This window comes from Calidris pugnax, unplaced genomic scaffold (assembly GCF_001431845.1).
Source record: "Calidris pugnax isolate Ruff unplaced genomic scaffold, ASM143184v1 scaffold30, whole genome shotgun sequence".
NCBI classification, from domain to species: Eukaryota; Metazoa; Chordata; class Aves; order Charadriiformes; family Scolopacidae; genus Calidris; species Calidris pugnax.
In genome coordinates this window covers 2,321,573-2,341,413 of record NW_015090776.1, presented here as the reverse complement: position 1 = coordinate 2,341,413, position 19,841 = coordinate 2,321,573, and the positions used below count along the sequence as shown (strand labels likewise).

The following is a 19,841-nucleotide window of genomic DNA, read 5'->3' as shown; positions in this document are numbered from 1 at the left end:
CAGCTGTGTTCATAGCACTTTGGACATGGCCCTGACGTAGGTTAGATCTTCAGGTATCTTCAGGTGATTTCTTAGCATTAAAAAATCTTATCTTAATAAAGAAAAAAATAAAAAAAAAAAAAAAAGAGAGAAGTTGTCTTTAACTAAATCCCTGTAATTATGTTCAGTTAAAATGATTACTGCAGTTTTGGGTATGGCTGGCGCCACCTGGGTCAGAAATGTTAGTGGTAGGGAAAACATGCAGAGCCTGGGGCATGAAAGCTATTAGCAGCTGCATGAAATCTTGCACCATCGCTCCTGGAAGGAATTTTATCTGATATAATTCCTGCACTTCAACTTGAAACAACATGAAAGATCTCACCTACATCTATAATCCAATAAATAAGAAAGTGTAAGTATTTCTGTTCAAAACTTACTACATATTTCAAATCAAAAACAGCTGTTCAGTTCCAAAAAAAGAAAATAGAAGCTTACAATAGAAACGATCAAGAACTAGCATCCTATGTAATGATACAGATCAGAGCTTCAAAAAAAGAAAAACAAGATCCATTGGCAGAGGCAATACCTTTTCTAGACCAATGGGTAAAGCTAGAGAAATTAGATAAGCCTTCAGATGCTTCAGGTCTTGCTTAGAGATGGCCATTAACTAAAGATAATTTTGTTTTTAATACGGTAAATAAGTAACCCAAATAAACCCAAATGACAGAAGGTCATCAAAACCCAAAACACTTCTATTTTCAAACAAAAAGGTTTCAGTTTCCTAAGGACCAAAGTAGACAATTCTTCCATGACAAATTTAACCTAATTTACACCCTCATTTTCCATTACAAACAAAGTTTTGACAGCAACTTTTCCAAATAATCTTTTTAGGAAATGTGGATACAGTGTCCGATTGATAAACCTTGGGCAAGTCATTTGGTGTTTCCCCCCTCAGTCTCCTATGTAACTATATAGATATATAGGTATCCTTTTCTTTGTGCAGCATCTAGCACAATTGGACCCACCCTCAATTGAGGCTACTAGATGAGATTAAAATCTATAAAATAAATAAAAGTAAAAGCCCCCTTTGTGTTATCAACAGTACTTTACACTGTGCAAGAAGTAAAAAGACGTAGTAAATTTATTTGTTCAATTCTAATTTCACTCTTCTTAGAAAGAGGAATAATCCTGTATGACATTTCCCTTTACCCGTTTGATACACTACCATTAAGCAGCTTTCTGCTGTTTGTGAAACACCAGCTTTCTTTTTGTCTTGACTCCTGAAATGTACTTAAGATACTTCATACATAAGAAATGTTCTTTTTCAATTGATACAAAATCACTTTTTTTTGTAAGACGTAGAAAACAAAACTTGGCCACTGCTTAACATTTCACAGAAACCTAAAGAGCTGTTATGGTTTAAAACTTGTTTTGGGGTTAAAAAAAATAACTAATGACTACAAAATGGTCTAAGAATAAGTCTCCAGACCCAAGAATGAGAGAAATAGAAGGCTGTTGACCTAAAATACAGTATGTTTGCATCTCCATGGACAGGAAAAGTTGCATCTGAAAAGCCAAGCAAAGGCTCAGTTCCATTATATGCCGTGAGGAATACGTCCTGTTCTCCTGTAAACTTGGTGCAAATACTGCACCAATGGAGTAAGTATCCATCTATCTAATTATATGATCAATTATCCCCAAGTAATTTCTTGTTTTCAGACTCTACTGGCAGTTTCCCAGAAGCTGCTGAACACAAGTGTGTCTATTGCCCAATCAGCTTTTAAAATACACCATCCTTACCATGTGCCTGTTCGGTAAATCCTTCAACATCACAACTTCCTATTCTTTTTTTAAATTAAAATTTCCCTGTACTCAGTTCATAACAATGCAAATTTTGTTAATCCCCAGAGAACGCTTCATATCATGGCAAATTCCTTCCTCACCCTTGCCATAAAACTAATAATTTCAAACTGTACCAAGCTGCAGGACATAATTATTCTCAGAAGTATTTAAAAAACAGGCTTTTTTTTGACACGCACTTCTGTCTTCTTTCCACAAGTGACTCAATACACAGATGGAAAACATACCCGCAAACATAAGCTCTGAGACATCTGGTTTGACGTGAAGACAGGTAAAGAGTGGGAGAGCACACTGTGCATTATTGATTTTCTCTTTCATGTTGCTCAAAGTGGTGTCCATTCTCTGCATGAAAAGAAAGAGGTTATGTCCAAATGGATCCTAGAACCGCCTGCTGATATTTGGGAGACTGCTCATTTCTCCGAAATCCTCACAGAGAAGGAAAATGAACAAACTCAGTTACTTCCAAGAAAAACACAACACAAGACTTTGTAAAAGGAAGCAATCTGCTTGAATGCCTTTTAACTGCACAATTCAGGAAGGAAGGAGTGGGAGAAGACATGATATGGAAATGAAATAAGCCCACACCCCAAAAAGAAAACAGTGTTGCTGGACAAAGCACATTCTTTCCCTGTGCTTCTGTAAAACACAAAAAGAAGGCAAAACCTCTCAGGCAGAACCATCCTTAATGATCATGTAATGTTTTTTCCATCTGTGCCATTTCTGAAAAGTCAGCAAAGGTAACTAAGAAAAGGAAATGGACTATTAAGAGGCTCACATTTACTAACCAAGGATCTGCATCTCCCTCAGAAAATATTCTGAAGCCTGCAATCAAGACAGACTGAAAGTCATTATGACATACTAGTAATAAATCTATTCTCTGTGAATAACCAAGAACCTTATTGCCATTTTTCACTGATCGTGTCAGGTTCAGATTTAAACTAAACATCTGCATTTGTTTAGCTCCTTAATAAACAGGGACTTCTAACCAGCGTCACAGGATCATTGATATCCCTTCACTGTCAGAAACTTACCCTACATACCAGTTACTAAAAGTTGCGTTGACTGTTTTTCAATAGGGTTTCCGAGTATTTAGAGTGTTTAAAACCTAATGGCAACGTATATTCATGAAAGATAGAAGTGTATAAAACACATCTGCAAATCTATTAACACATTTCAATCTTACGATAACATCAAATGCAAATTCTGCTCACCTGACTCATTTGACCTTGAAGTCTGTGTGCCTGATTCAGTCAACTAGGATTTCTCAATAATAAAATACAACAGTTATGAAGCCCTCCTATTGTCTCATTTCTCAGAAAAAAACCCCCAAACAAATAGAGATGTGGATCTTTCCCATTGAATTAAGTATTTCATTAAGTAAATGATGCTTTTCTTATAGCAAAACGTGCATAAAGAGGTTACACCATTTTGTAATTTTTTGTTGAAACTGCTTGAGCAGTAATTTTAATAGATGATACACAATGCTACGAGCTTGCTACAAGTACCCAGAAGTTCAGTTCACTTCCATTGCACATGAATGCATTATGTTTTCCTAGCTCTTAAAGAAATGAAGACCATGCAGAAACTTGTAAAATGCTTTCCTTTCTCTGGGAGAAGTTTCTTATCCAGTATTCGTTCAGCTATAATTTTAAATATTCCTATTGCTAAACATGGTTTGTTAAATGTTACCAAGGTAATCTCAAAAAAACAGTGACGGTGGTTATTACACAATAGTTTCACAACTCTAATAATCATTAAAAAATGAACTCACATTATGGATAAGTGTTTCGCCTATTAGCATTCCAAAGATATCTGTGAAGGTGACAGGCTGCCCTGAGCTTTTCTTATTCCACAGTGCTTCAATGTAGCGTTTGACTTTCTGAGGAGTGAGCAACAGAAGTGGGTTGTGACTCACAGAGTTCATCAATTCTTCATTGATCTCCTTTGGTCCTTTTTCTGGAAAATCTGGGTGTGAATACAAAGTTGACATGTACCTGAAACAGAAAACCGGGTCTGTAAGTATAAAAGCCTGGTTCCATGTCAGTTGCCTGAAACGTACAATAAGCTCATAAATAATGTGATACAATTACTGATTAAATCAGTTTAATTTACTCACCATTTATACAGTAAATTGTCATTTCTTTTTTTCTCAAGGCATAGAAAGCTAAACAGTTTGTTCTAAATGTAAGCATACGATCTATAATAATCAACATACATTTCCATAATGTGTACGATGAAAAACATTAAAGCCTTCCTCATTTATCTGTTTAAGGGGCAATGGACAGAATCATCATAAGTTGAAAACACAGCTTCTCAAGCTCTCGTAGCATACATAAATTTGGCAGACTGGAGGTCCTATAACTATACACATGCAGTTCTTTCAGTCTAGGATGTACTGCTCTCTGTCACTCTCCATTTCATTATCACTATTCCTAAATTCCTCCAATGTATGAGTGTACAGCATGCCTTCCAGGATCTGGGTGTTTTCATAATAAGATGAAGCACAATAACTGCAACCTGTGTAGAGGTTTAATTGACTCCAAGGATTCAGAAGAGGCCTATCAGGCATATCTTGATTTTGTCACCGAGTAACTCTGGAAACTGATGTTTTGTTTACTCAAAACAAAGTTTAAACACACACGCAGACAATTGTGGTTTGCACTTGGTTGGTTTAAGTAAGGCTTTGGGTGAAGACTCAAGATAGCCCGTCCTAATCTCCCAGAAGCTCATTTCACTGTTATTTATTCAATTAGCTGGCTCAGGTATACATACCATACTGCAGGCATCATTCTGCACATCTACCCTGTGTAAGCGTGGCCCTGAGATCGCTGCCCAGCAATTTAACTTGGCAGCGCGATGAACTCTGTCACATGCATGATGTAAGAACTTGATTCATTAGTCCCTGCGCCGCCTCTAAAGCTTAGTGTGCACGTCAGGTCGTAGGTGGAACAACCACAGCAGCAAGCTTCCAGGGGAGCAGAGAAAGGGAAATGCAGGATTGAAGAATTCAGGACAAGGTTGAAGCAAGATGACAGAAACAATCAGGGAGGTAAATGCATTGCTCCAAGGTTAGGCATGCATCTGAGTGAACAAGCAAAAACCTGCCTCTCCCCCTCCAGGAAAGGAATTCTCCACCCTTCAGAAAAGAAAAAAAAAAGAAAAGAGCATTATTCCCAAGTAATAGACTGCATGGAAAAAGAGAAAAGAAAGCGAGTGCCAAAGTGTCAACTTATTTATTCATCAAGCAAAGCCCGAATAGATGACGCCACCAAGACAGCAAAAGCAAATTTGTTTAAATACAACTGTTTCCAACATAAGTTTCTGACTGAATCAGTTCAGATCATTTTGCTATTTAAAATAGATTGCATCGGTTTACATTAGATCAACTATGTATTCACACCTGGGTTTTCCCAAAAAAGGACTCCATGGCCAGCTGAGTTCTGTTCAGAATGTGGACTACACACCTTTCCCTAGAAACACAGTGACAATTTTTTACACTGCACTGCAATATTCAAACCTTTCCCTAGAAACACAGTGACAATTTTTCACACTGCATTGCAATATTCTTGCTCCTCATCCAGCCAGATGATATCCTCCACTTTTTGCAAATTTGATAAAAGTAGATCCAGGTCTCTCAATAGACAGTGATAAATCCGCCCCCACAAACACTAGTGACAGAAAACCCAGGTTCCAGGAAAGCTAACCTTTTATAGTTCAATCTGAATGAGAAATTTCCTTTAGTTCATAGACACTTCTGGCATTCTGAAAGCTTTCTATCTAGTCTGGGAGAGGGGAAGCAAGGTTCATACAAGTGAAAAATAATTGAAAAAAAAAAAAACACACACAAGGAATAGAACAGATCATTATCTATTTCAAAACAGATTCATGTGCTTCCTTGGAGTTAAGCCAGGGAATAAAACTCATCCCATACAGATTCCATGCTCATTTCTATTTAGCTATTCCAATAAAAGTCTTTTCCCCTTACTCTTGAAGAATTGAGATATTAATATAAACTTGTAATCTAGTCTGGAAGGAACCTTGACGTCTCTATTCCCACTGCCTGCTCAATGCAGAGCCAGCTTAAAAGTCAGATCAGGTTGCTCAGGGTTTTGTTCAGTCAAGTTCTACTTTCACACAAAATATTTACTGAGTCAGATAGAGGATGACACCTTACCCAGCAGCATCCTGGCCCGTATCAGAAATAGTGTGGCCAGCAGGACTAGGTCAATGGTTGTTCCCCTGGCACTGGTGAGGACTCACCTCGAATGCTCACTACAAGAAAGACGTTAGGATTCTGGTGCGAGTCCAGAGATCGGCAAAGAAACTGGTGAGGGGTCTGGAGCACAAGTCTTATGAGGAGAGGCTGAGGGAGCTGGGGGTGTTCAGCCTGGACAAAAGGAGGCTGAGGGGAAACCCTATTGCTCTCTACAGCTACCTGAAAGGAGGGTGTAGCAAGGTGGGTGTCAGTCTCTTCTCCTAAGTAACAAGTGACAGGACAAAAGGAAACGGCCTCAAGTTGCACCAGGGGAGGTTTAGATTGGATATTAGGAAAAATTTCTTCACTGAAAGAGTTGTGCACGTTGTGCACACAAGCACTGGAACAAGGCGCCCAGGGAAGTGGTTGAGTCACCATTCCTAGAGGTATTTAAAAGACATGTAGATGTGGTGCTTAGGGACATGGTTTAGGGGTGGACTTGACAGTGCTGGGTTAACAGCTGGACTTGATCTTAAAGGTCTTTTCCAACCTAAATGGTTCTATGATTCTACCCAGTCCAATCAAGTAAGCACATGGCAATACATTCCAGTGCTTGACCACTCTCACTGCAAAATAATTTTCCTAATAGCTTATCAAATTTCTCTTGCTGCAACTTATGGCCATTATCCCTTGTTCTTTCTCTGTGTGTCTCCGAAAAGAATGTTTTCTTTACAGCTACCCATTAGGTAGCTGAAGATAACAGTATGATTTCTCACTACCTTTGCCTGCTCCTCAAGGCTAAACAAATACAACTGCCTCAATTTCTTCTGTTCCAGTCCCCCACATGCCTGGTGGCACTCTGATGGAATCAGTAGGGTTTGTCAACACCTTTCTTGTACTAGGTAACCCTAATCTGGATTCAGATGTAGCTCCAGTATTCAAACTGGTACTGGTTATGATAAAATCGTATTTTGTGACATTTGGGATACTCCCTTGAAGAGGTAAAAAATTTAAGATAACATCTTCTACTGCATCCTGATCCAGTGACCATTAATACCAAGCTTTAAAGTTAGACCAAAAAAACGTCTGAAATTTTTCACTTAATGAAAAAAATGCAGTGTCAATGGGTCCAGTTAGGAAATTTTGATTGAATTTGTCAGATGTTTTTGGCTGATATAAATTACACAGCTTTTAAATATGTTACATCATTTCATTTAAGAAATATCAAAACAAATAGTTTCAACATTTGTAATAAGTGTAATTTGGGAAAGTTTTTATAAAAGCCAAGAAGACAAAAGGCCGCAGGTTCATAGTAGTAGGCAGGGAGAAGAGAAGCCCTCTCATTCAGAAGAGTGGTTGAGGCAGATGTAATACTGGGGTTCAAAGCATTCTGTTGCCTACAAAGACCTGAGCTCACAATGCCCAGAGAGTGCCTTTCACACAGTGACGTCACCCTGATTTTCTCCTGGTGATGTTGTTCCTGTTCATGGGCTGAAGAATTCATTGAATCAGACATGAGGACATCATAACTACCTGATGAGCGCATACTAATTGAGACATCTTGGAAGATCTTTTCTCCCATCTGACTAACAAACTATTTTAAGAAACAATGCAATTTCCAGAGAAGTTGTGGAACCCTGGAAGTGTTCAGGGTCAGGCTGGATGGGGCTTTGAGCAACCTGGTCTAGTGGGAGGTGTGGCAGGTGGGTTGGAACTACAGGATCTATAAGGTCCCTACCAACTCTAACGATTCCATGATTCTAAATTAAACAGTGGCAAGCTCTAGCAGGATGCCCTGCAGCATGGCAGTCAGTCAGTATTCTTTCCTACAAGCTGAAACACATCTGCTCAAATCAGCTTATGCTAAGAAAGAATCAGTGAAAAGGTCCTACACAACCCCATCAAAGTCACTAAGAAGGGGACTGCTGAGTCTAAAATGGAGCAAAAGATTCAATGATTTTGAGAATCTCTGAAAAGTGCCCCAAAAGCATACAATCCATTTTGGATTGAATGAGTCATCATCTTGAAATCGCAAGGAATTATTTTTTTCCCCCATTTCATCAGAACAGTAAAACACCACAAAAAATACCTCTTTAGCACCTCTTTTCATTCATGTTTGCTATGAAAGCTCTCAGGCAGATCACCTGGAGACTGAGCTGTCCTCACCCTTCGAGGCATTCTGAAACACCTCCTACAGCAGATCTGCTCCACTGACCTGCTGCAAGACTGCAGGCTCTGTATGTCTTTTCTGTGCTGATAGTGCATGCACAAACTTTGCTGTGAATTACAACATTAGAAATAAGTCAACTCTCAAGAAAATTCTTGAGCTTCCTAAAGAAAAACTGAAGAAAAACAAAAGAAAAAGAAAAAAGCCCTTACCACGTGGATCCTGAGAGACCAGCAATGTAAGTTGCACAGTCTAAAATTCCTGATTCATAAAGTGCTTTCATGACTCCAGCAAAGCCTACCATGGCACGAAATCCACCTCCCGATCCCAATATCGCTATCACTGGTACCTGCAGAGATAAGAAGAGTAGCATATCATCACATTAATTCTGATAAAGACTTAAAAGTACTAAATAAACCTTACTCATCAATCACTCGCCAAACATACTGGCCTTATGCAATCAACAGGTCAACATCCAGAGATCCTCAGAGCACAGAAGAAACCAGTGCTTTTCTAAAACTGTGCACAAAAGTTCTAACAAGCTAAAAAGAAGGTATTCTGCAGTTTCTTAGTGGTACGTGTGTAAGAGAATTGCAAAATGCTGTACTAAAACACTTTGAGATATGACTTTTAAACACTGTGTGTCGAATGAGGCGGTACCATAATCCCACCCATGGAGTTACCTGTCCATCTTAGGTGCTCTGGGCCCAGGAGTGATGTACAATATTTTTATGTCATTTACTCAGTCCCTTCTGGTTCACAAAGATCTAGATGGCAGAAGCACTTTTGGCTTGCATCACAGGAGGAGAACACTGCCCTTCAAGAACAAAAGAAGCCAGGAACCAGCCAGCAACATGAGAGGGTCTGTCTGCCAAGGTGGAAATTTCATAGAGTGGCAGTGCAGGCTTCCTTCCAGCTTCCTATTTATCTTGTACCTAGGGACCATTAGCAACCAGGATGCAACAAAGTACCTGGCATGCAGGGATACAAAGGGAATCTAAATGTGCCTAGCCCCCATGCAGGCAAGAAGGAAGGTATGACTAAGGCAATGAAAGGCCAGGAAGAAAGCAGGAATTCCCAGGAGAAGGGGAGCTGCAAGCTTGCTTCTTCTAGCAGTGAGAGATCATAGGTTACTGGATAAGAAAGTGACAAGTGACAGTAGCTGATGACTCCCTTTTCCATGGGACACAGGTCAACCTGCCAGCCAGACCAATCATTTAGGGAGGCTGGCTACTTGCCTAGACTCCAGATCCATGATGGCATGGAGAAATTGCAGAGTCTCACTTGGCCTTCCAGATGCTACTCCTCACCGTTCATCTATGTGGGCAACACTGATAGAAGCAGGGGGGACCCTGAGCAGATGAGAGGTGCTTTGCCCCCTCCTGAAGCAAGAATGAGGGGCAGAGGCACCTGGGGCTGTGGCCTGTTGACCTGATCTTTCCAGTCTGGAAGAAGAAAGGCTCAAGCAGATGCTATCAGGCTCAGGTGGTGTCACTAGTGAGACTCTCAGCTTCCTGACCATGAAGCCTTGCTTGCTTATGAAGATGGTCCACAAGAAAATAAAGAATCCATCTGATCAATAGAGTGAAGTAAGCCTTCATAAACAAAACTGCTAATTTAGCAAGGAAGACTTTAGACTAACTTCAATGACAGGGACCTAAGTAAGCAAAGGGTGCAAATGCAGGAGGAACGCATGGAAGAAAGCTAGTAGTGAGACCTGCATGTTCTTGCTCAGAAGGAAGAGTGTTCAGAGGCTCACCTCATCTACATTGATGTACAGAGATTGGACATTAAACAAGAAAAATCGGAAGTTCAAGTGCAGTCACAGGTCTATGACAATCTGAATGCCACAGACTTGGTGGGACAGCAGGCGTGCTTGGCACACTGCCATAGATGGATGGAGGCTGGGAAGACAGGCAAGGAAAAAGGGTGCAAAGGGGGTGTGCTCTTTGATTGCAAAAAACATCAGGATGAAACCTGGGTCATGATCAGAAAGAAAATAAGACCAGGGATGCTGCGGCAGTCTGATTCAGACTGCTGACCATGGGATGAAGCGTGTAGGGCTTTCTCTAAAAGCCAGAAGTCTCCTGATCTGACTGTGGTCCTCACAGGGATTGTAATCCCCTGCACAAAGGTCAGCATTGTACAAGCCATCCAGGAAGTTTGTAAATTGTAGGTTGTCCTTGGTGACAACCTCCTAATGCAATCGCTGGAGGGGCTGACTAATGCTGTACCTTACCTGCTGCACACATATAGCACAGAGCCACGGGCAAATGCAGCCACCAGGTGCTGTTGGGGTTGAAGTCCTCATACAGTGATTGAGTTCAGGATCAGACCAAGGTAGGAAGTGAGCATCAGAGTTAGGACTCTAGAATTCGCTAAACTCTGGATTGTTCTGGGACTTGCTAGGCAGAATCCCCCCCCCATTTTCTCTGTTGGCAGTAAACTGAGTGTTAGCAACAGCGCTCCTCCCAGAGACAACTGGAACTAGCTGACCTCCAGAGGTCCATTCCGAACAGTATTTCTAAGACTCTGTTATATCATACTTTTTATTCACTACCACATTCCGAACAGTATTTCTAAGACTCTGTTACATCGTACTTTTTATTCACTACCACTGTTAGCACAACAGGGCACAGTATTATCACTGCGCAGAATCCTCCATTTTAGGTTCCTTACAGGCACAGAAAGGTGACGCCCGATTTTTCTGATCCTTCAGGTCAAGTAGTAAAATATATTTATGTCTGTAGTGAAAGTCAAATACTATCATTATGACCCTCGTTAGCTTCCTGTCTATTGAAATAATGTATAGAATTTCAAGTTCAATTCACTCACTGAACTGATTTGTGGCACTGCTTCAGACCTTAAAATACAACCAATGTCTACAAATTGTGTGAATAGAACATGTCAGGTCTCAGGATTCGTAAGTTGTTGCCGCCACGATGCCCTGGCACTTAGAAATCTAATTGCCTGGTATCTGAGGAATTAGAATTTATTTGAAATGTCTCCACTTTTATTAAGATTTCTAAATAAAAATACACTTAGAATTTCTTTAGAATGTCTGTCCTTCTTACCCATAATCCAAACTAGAGACGATATTAAATTTACTTGTAAAATAAACTATTTAGTTTACAAGACCACAGAAATTTTTAAAGAATCCAAACACCAGCTTTAACCCAAATTATATCTTTGTGACAGAGCCAAAAGCAGTAAAAGTTACTAATCAGAAACAGAAAAGAGACAAATAATATTTTGGCTAGTAGTTTAAAAACACATTTTTTAATAAAAACATCTGATATTACTACACAGCGTGAAGACAGTCTCAAATTTACAGCTACCTTGCAAAAACTACAGGAGAGGTAAGAAAAATTTATGTGTATCTGTACACCTACTCAGCCACCAAGAGATAGCAAAGCAAGCCAAAGCAGACCCAGATACAAGTGACACTATGCTGAAATGTGTCTACAGGGAGCTTATTTTATACTTCTTCGCTTCTTACTTCCCAGCCCTGACTTCAAAGCTGTTTCCTTCCACTGCACAGTTTCCCCAAGTAACTATAAAGACAACAAAATATAAATAAATAAATAAAAATAAAATAAAATAAAAATTCACTTTCTACCATCAAGTGTTTTAGCCTAAGCAAAGGTCCCACCTGGTTCCCAGTTTCCAAACCCTGGAAGAATTTTCCAATGTTCAATGGTGATAACCATAAAAAAGAATTACACAGTGCTGCAGAAAGCCCCTATCTGATCAAACTGGTAATCAGTCAAAAATTTCACTGAAACATAATTTAAGGTGTCAATAGATGGGATTAGTTGTAAGAAAAGGAACCATGTGACTACTGAGTTCAGTTGCTTTCTGCAGACTCCTCTCTCCATGCCGTGAAACTCCCTTGCAGACGGAAATGACCATGCACAATGACCAAGGAAGTCGAGATGTTTCTCAAGGCTTCCGTTCCACAAAAATTGCTTGTTCTTGATGCAGTAAGACTATTTGATCATCTTCCTCATAAGTGTTAGGCTTTAGTAATAGAAACCACAGGTATTTACTGGCATCAGCATTCGTCATGCACCTCCAGAGATAGCTATCTATCAAAAAATGACAAAACAAAGGTAAAGATTTAGCACATGCCTGTTTTGTTAAGCCAACACCCCAATAACAGAGCAGTTGCTTTGAAGAGAAGAGCCATATTACTAATCACAAATTTAGTAATGTATGTTAGGCTTTGAAAGCTCTTTACAAACACCACCTAATTAACCTACACAGGCAAATCCCAACAGGATGGAGATGGTGGTTTGCAGGTGCAAGCCTGGAAAAAGTATGCGAGAACACTTCCAAAGCACCACTATTCAACAGATCTATTCATCAGTGAAGTGGCATGAGCTCAAGGGAAAATCTGAGGTTTTTTTCAGGATACAGAGAAATCCGTAAGGACAATCAACAAAGAATGTCAAGAAGAGTCACCGGCATCCAGACTGCAAATGCTTCCTGTATACCTAATCCATAGGCATTCTGGGAACCATAGATTCCTATACTGGGGGAGGGTGGGTGCACTGAGAGGTAGGTGGATGTATAGTTCATTTCCACTTGATACCAAAGCAAAGTATGAAGAACTCCAATCACTACTTTACTTCCAGAAATGAAATTCAACTAAGGAGCTCTAGAACAGAGGGCAGCAGCTTAAGTAAGCTTCCCAGAGTTAAAAAAGATTTTAAATAATAAAGAAATAGCAGAAAAGAAGCATCTACTGCACATTTACATTAATTTTTTTCAGCCAACTGAATAAATTTGTAGACATTAGTTACATGACGAAGGTTAAGAGTCCTTTCCTGCTTTGCAGAGGAAAGTAAAGGACATTTCCAAGCAGGTAGGTTTGTTAAAGCAGCTTTTTAGCTGCAATTCGATTTCCAACATATTTAAGAACAAAACATGGTAACATTTCAAATTGCATACACCCATCTTACAAGTTGCCCTCTAGGATATATATAGGGCAGAGGTAGGGAGGGAAGTAGCTGCAGACAGAGCACAAAAGGAAACAAACCAAGAAGCCATCTCAGGACTGATAAAGACTGGAGAAAAGACAGGATATCCAGGTGTGCAGGCTTCTTCATGTACAACGGGCTGGGGCTGAGGCACATGGAGCCCGAAGTCCTTTGTACACAACCAGTGAAACTGGGGCAGAGGTACCAAAGCCATTTGAGCAGCTTGGTAAACTTAGACCAGAAGGGTAAGTGACTCACAAGAAAGTGATGAGGTGAGTCAACAGCAAAAGTGTGAACTGAATTGAAAAGCTTTGGAGACAAAAGCCCATTGCTCTTATACCTGCCCACACTCAGTTCTACAGGGTTGTGCCGACTTCTGAACAACTAAAAGGCCATTCCACCACGGCTTTTCTTATTTCCTGTGGTCGGTCTGCACAGCACAGTGCTGAGGAAGCCAAGCTACTTTTGAACAAAGCAGCCGAGATATCATCCAAGCAAACTGCACTGAACTGGATTTAACAACACTGGTGAAGTGTTTTGTCAATACATCTGTACGGTTTCTAGGATCCATGGGGTGCTGGACTGGGTGTAGACAAGTTCAGCACCACACAGTTCCACTTCAATCAACAAATGCCGACTGTTTTATCACCAAACTGGGAACAAAAATGAAAAGGACTTCAGAAACAAGATATGTTTTAAGAGAAGTGAGCTCTGAAAAATGCATCTCAATCATATTTTCCAGTAATCTGGCATAAAAAATGTGAAAATATATTCAATCTCGTGGGAATGAGTGGTGCAGATGGTGCACCTGGAAGCACAGTGCACAAAATCTGGACAAGAATACCTGTGGTGGAAAAAAAATTGCCACGGGGTACACACACGATAATCAAAAAATTGTTCTGCAAATCTAGTCTGAGAGAACTATATGCTTTCTTTAATTGATTAAAGTATTTTTAGAAAATTGCTTAAAGCAATTATAAAAATAAACCAAGCAATAACACAGTTAGGAGAAATCTTATGCTCTGTGTTTTCAAAATGTGCCTCAAGATTAAGGAAATTTGGAAGTAGTCACTTCCCCATCCAGGGATGTATAATTATTTCACAGGTATTAAAAGATTCACAGCATCGCTGCAAGGCACATGTGCTGTTACTCAGAGATGAAGAAACTGAGGTCAACTTTGAGTAAGTGACTTGGTTGAGATTAAAAAATGATTCATAGGCAGCTAAGAATACTCATTATGTCTCCCAGCTTCTGATGCCATGTTAAGACTACAATCATCCTATAAATCCTCCTGCTATCTTCCATCTGTAGCAATAAAAGTAAAAATGACAGGCTAGAAGGGCAAAACTATATTTTAATTTAAACAAAAAAGGGTTTTTTTCATCGCTAGAAGCAGCTAAAAATTCTGACAAGTCAGCTTAGAAATACACACGTGGCATATGAAAAACGGGAGCATCACATTACCTCAGTTCTTACTAGGGCTGAGAAGTCTACAAACAGATTATTGCCTGGTCTTGGAAGATGCAATTTAACTGATAAAATTTCAATATTAGAGACAGTGAGGGATACCAAAGGAAGATGATGATGAAAAGAATATGAAATCTTGCATAGTGTTTACAATAATTCATGCACACATACCACCTGCATAGAACTGATACTTCAGGCAGTGAGTATCACTCCAGTTCTAACCGGATGTTGGCAGAATATCTGCATCCTTTCTGAGAAAGATCTTATTCTGCTGTAGAAGATCAGACCAATGCCACATTCACAAATATCTGCTCTGCTCAGATTTCCATGGGTTAAGATTAAAATAATTGAACTGAAAATTAAAAAACCTTGAAAGTGTTCCTTCACAATATGCACAATTTTTATCACTACAAATAAAATATGTATGATACTTGTCAAATTCTTTCATCTTCCTCAGAAAGCTATACAACCACATTTTATTATGCAAGACAAGAGTTCAAAAGTATACAATAACACATTTACCACCTGCTCAAAACTTCAGGGAAATTTAAAAGGAAATCTTCAGCTTCTGCAAAAGATTGTCACATTCTGCTCCTACTACAAATACACAAAAGGAATCAGTGTCAATGAATTAGTCAACCCAAACCAATTCATTGACTACATTCACTGTTTGACAACCCACATACAATACCATCTTCCTGTCACGATTCTAGGAGCAGAACAGGAGAGGGAACAAGTGAGGAGGAAAGAATAGGATGGAAAAACTATGAAACAAGTGGATCTGTACTAAGTGTATCCTTAATTAACTCAAAATAACAAAGTGTTTTATGAAATCACTGAAAAGATCAACATGGTTCAGCACCCTTCCTCATTTTGATGTGACCCAAACCACCATCAGTCCATCTAAATCTGTTGGCTTAACTTTCTTGTTGGCTTGGTACAGAGCACTAGTGAGTCAATGAAAGCTGCAGTTTCTCACATTCTGTAAGATAGAAATCTCACCAACCTAATCCTATAAAATGGATTTTATAGGAAAAGAAGAAAGGAAAGAAAGAGAATAGTTTCTAAGCTGGCTCTAACATTAAAACAGCTCATTTCCTGCCTAATCTTTTAGACATGGAGGCCATTTTGAAGAGCACAGCCTGGATATCAAGTGTGCAAGGGCAGACTCTGCAGTGGGGCATGTGCCCCACCGCATGTTTCCTGTGCGGCAGATATTTCGCATGCCCTTTGTCATCTGAAAATTGCCTAATCTCAGTGTAGAACCAACACCTTAACAAAGCATGGAACTCAGAATTAGAGCAAAATGTAAAGCACGGATTTATCCATGGAAATGGGCACAAACTTCAGTACAAGAGTATAAATGTGAGGAGGAACTTCTTTACTGTGAGAGTGGTAGAGCACTGGAACAAGCTGTACAGAGAGGTGGTGGAGTCTCCTTCTTTGGAAACATTCAAAACCCGCCTGGACAAGTTCCTGTGCAACCTGCTATAGGTAGACCCACTCTGATGGTGGGGTTGGACTAGATGATTTCCAGAGGTCTCTTCCAACCCCATATGATTCTATGATCTTCTTTGCTCAATTTTAACCTAGGCATATCCTGCTAAGGTTTAAAACAATAAAGAAACAGATAAAAGTTACAGCAGTTTGTTTGAGGTGCCACTGGAAATGAAAGGCTGTGATTTCTATACAAGGCATTTACACAGTATTGTCCTTCTGCACATAATGGTCATATCTTATTTAAGTGCAGCTTCATTTTGACACAGGATTTTTTCTCCTTAATCTATAAATCTAGAGCACAAGAATAATTATTCTCTAGCCCAAATACAGTATGCGCACAGAGGAAAAAAGCATTTGTTTTTTGCTTCTGCCATCTGTCTTTATATAAAACCCTTCTACCTCATATGTCTCGTTCACTCCTTTGAGAGACAAGTGCAGGACTCCAAAGGCAATACTAATCTTGATGTGAGCTCTCCAAACTTACATCACGGGACGTCGTCAAGTTCTTGCTGTTTTCCTCTCCTAGAAATGTTTTCATACTGCGCATGATATTATCTTTTCGCTGTTGCCGGAATTTCTTCTCCTCATCACACAGAGCCATGCTGAACCGGAGATCGGTTGAAGAGCTATTTTGCAAAACAGACAGGCTTTAACAGAAGGCATAATTCAAAACACAATGCAAAATATCACCTAATGAAATGAATGGAAATAGAAGTAAACTCCTCATTAACTTACATAGGATGAAATAAAACAAAATGAAATTACAATTAGTCATGTTACACAATTGCATCAGCTGATTTCATGGAGTGATGGATGCAAAGAACAATGGCATGCTGCATCTTTAAGACATGCATTTGATATAGAAACCTCATTGTTCACACACTAGTGAAAACCAAACACAAAATATGCACCTTCTAGTGGTGCATTATGTGGCCCTAAAAAACCAGCAAATTAAAATATAGCAAGTGAGTTCAAAACTCACATACATCATAAATGAAAAGGATCTATTCGTGAGCCAGCAATCTGCGCTCGCAGCCCAGAAAGCCAACCCCATCCTGGGTTGCATCAAAAGAACCACAGCCAGCAGGTCCAGGGAGGTGATTCTACCCTTCTACTCTGCTCTCATGAGATCCCAGGTGGAGTACTGTATCCAGCTCTGGAGTCCTCAGCGCAGGAAAGACATGGAACTGTTGGAACGAGCCCAGAGGAGGGCCATGAAGATGATCAGAGGGCTGGAGCACCTCTGCTATGAAGACAGGCTGCGAGGGTTAGGGTAGTTCAGCCTGGAGAAGAGAAGGCTCCAGGGAGACCTTATCGTGGCCTTCCAGTACCTAAAGGGGGCCTATAGGAGGGATGGCGAGGGACTCTTTATCAGGGAGCATAGTGACAGGACAAGGGGGCAAAGGTTTTAAACTGAAAGAGGGGAGAGGAGATTTAGATTAGATATTAGGAAGAAATTCTTTCCTGTGAGGGTGGTGAGACACTGGCCCAGGTTGCCCAGAGAAGCTGTGGATGCCCCATCCCTGGAAGTGTTCAAGGTTGGACAGGCCTTTGAGCAACCTGGTCTAGTGGGAGGTGTCCCTGCCCAGGGCAGGTGGGTTGGAACTAGATGATCTTTAAGGTCCCTTCCAACCCAAACCATTCTATGATTCTATTTAGGCACAGATAATAATTCTTTACATTTTTTAAAAACCTATTATGTAATAAAATAAAAGGATTAAGAAAAAGGGGGGAAAGGACTGCCTAGAAGCAACGTTCCACAAATATATTTATATCATCCCATGAGCAACAGGTCCATGTAGAATCCAAAATCTGCACGGCCACCCGAGAATAAAAGAGCAGAACTGGAGCAGATCCTTTTATTTAACATATTTCAATGACTACTGCCTAAGAGCAGCGAGACAGAGCCAAACATCTTCTGTTCATGTAGTGTCAGAGATAAGGAATACTTGTAATGTGCAAGCCTTGGAATGTTTAGGGGTGGTCTCAAGGACCACCCACATATGCAACCCTACATGAGCAGAAATTATCCCTGGGGGATGTTTGTCAGTCTTCAGAGTCATTATGAAAGAGTTCTAAATTTACAGATACAGTGCTCGGCACTGCTATTTATAGTTACAGACACAAAAAAATAAGACTCTTTGAATACCTTGTTCTCAATTTCATAATTCATTTTTAGAATTAAAAGATATTTTTCTGATTATGCCTCAAGGTGATTTTCAGTCTTTCACCGAGATAGGCTAAGAAAGAGGGAGAAAGAAATCTAGAAAGAAGGAAAAAAAATACAAAAGGAAAAAAAAACCAAATGTAGGCACATGCTTAGCTTTATGCCTGGTGAAATCCTGGGCCATCTAAGATCATCATCTTTGATTTCAATGCTGCATAATATTAACATCCAAATACATTTCAGGGGCAGCTTTGTAATGAGTATCCATATATGCTGAAAGTTAACGTGAGATGGAAAGTTTCCAGAGAAGGGAAAATAATGAGGATAACAGCTGAACCTGATGTCTATGAGTGTATTAGAGAAAAAGCCATTGAAAAGGAAAATACATAACATAAACCAGGATGAGAAATGCATGTATGATGGTCTTGTTCTTGCAAACATTTGGAAAACGAACACCTATTAGTACAAGTAATGGTGTTTAAGCCAATGCTAGAATTACAATTTGAAAATAATCCTCAATTTTAAAGTTTCCTGGCTTTACGGTACTTGGTATTTTCATGTTAAAACAACAATTTTTTTGTGCTCTACCTGACATATTTTTAAGAAAATTCTAACAAGCAGAGTAATATAAAAAAATACCTTTCCTGCTAATACATTTTCCACCATTTTTTTTTTTAAAGATGAGATACTTACCATACTTCAAGAGACAATTCCAAAGTCATTTCTGTGACCTAAACAAGAAATATTTAAATATGGTTACACCACTTATAGAGGGAAAAGAACTCACAAACACACCTCGGACACAAACTATTACTGTCAGAATTTTTCTTTAAATTACCTTTTTTTTTTAAAATGGAGGACATTTCTGAGTAAGTTTCCATTCTACGGAACTTTGTTTATAAAAGCACACAAGGAGATTCTAAACTACACCACAAGCACTGAATACACTAGAAAATGCTGCTAGGTCCTGACTTTCATTCATCAGATCTCATTGCCTTGGCTTTCTTCCACTGACAATCGCTTTTTGACAGCGTTATTCATCTTTGGCCTGAAGGGATCTAATTGTCTTCACACATTTATGGTCTTTTGCTTCTACTGCCAGCCACAGTCTGTTACTTGCTTCCCAGTTTGCAGGGTAAACATCATACTCAACTTGCATCTGAAACAAATACTTGCAGGGGAATGACTGCTCTGTGTTCCACATTAGCCACCCCAAGCGTCTTTCCACAGTTAAATATACTCAAATTATCAACTGGGAAGAGAGATTGCTTAAGAGTTTCTGAAAGATGCAAGTAAACTAATAAACATCACTACATAATGATTTCAGTCACAGACCACATAGAACTACCTGACCCATAAGCTATGGGTTGGCCTCCTCTGCCTTTCATAGAACACTTAAAGGACTTGCCTGCAGGCAAAAGGTTAAAATGTGATGGTTAAAGCACCAATTGCACATAAGGCAAAATTCAAGTGTATGAGGTTGCTAGAACTAAGACAGGCATTTTCATCTCCCCAAGGTCTCT

The 19,841-nt window shown here is 39.7% G+C and overlaps 1 protein-coding gene across 1 annotated transcript in view; it reads right to left on the bottom strand.

Annotated features, from left to right (window-relative positions):
- Positions 1-19,841, bottom strand: part of PLA2G4A (phospholipase A2 group IVA) — a 99,336-nt gene that overhangs the window by 19,878 nt on the left and 59,617 nt on the right. The window contains exons 7-11 of the mRNA XM_014948870.1: positions 19,012-19,049; positions 16,636-16,777; positions 8,414-8,550; positions 3,611-3,833; positions 2,067-2,181 (exon numbers count right to left, since the gene is read on the bottom strand). Of these exons, the coding sequence (XP_014804356.1) occupies positions 2,067-2,181; positions 3,611-3,833; positions 8,414-8,550; positions 16,636-16,777; positions 19,012-19,049 (655 nt within the window). The remainder of the gene's footprint in view (positions 1-2,066; positions 2,182-3,610; positions 3,834-8,413; positions 8,551-16,635; positions 16,778-19,011; positions 19,050-19,841) is intronic.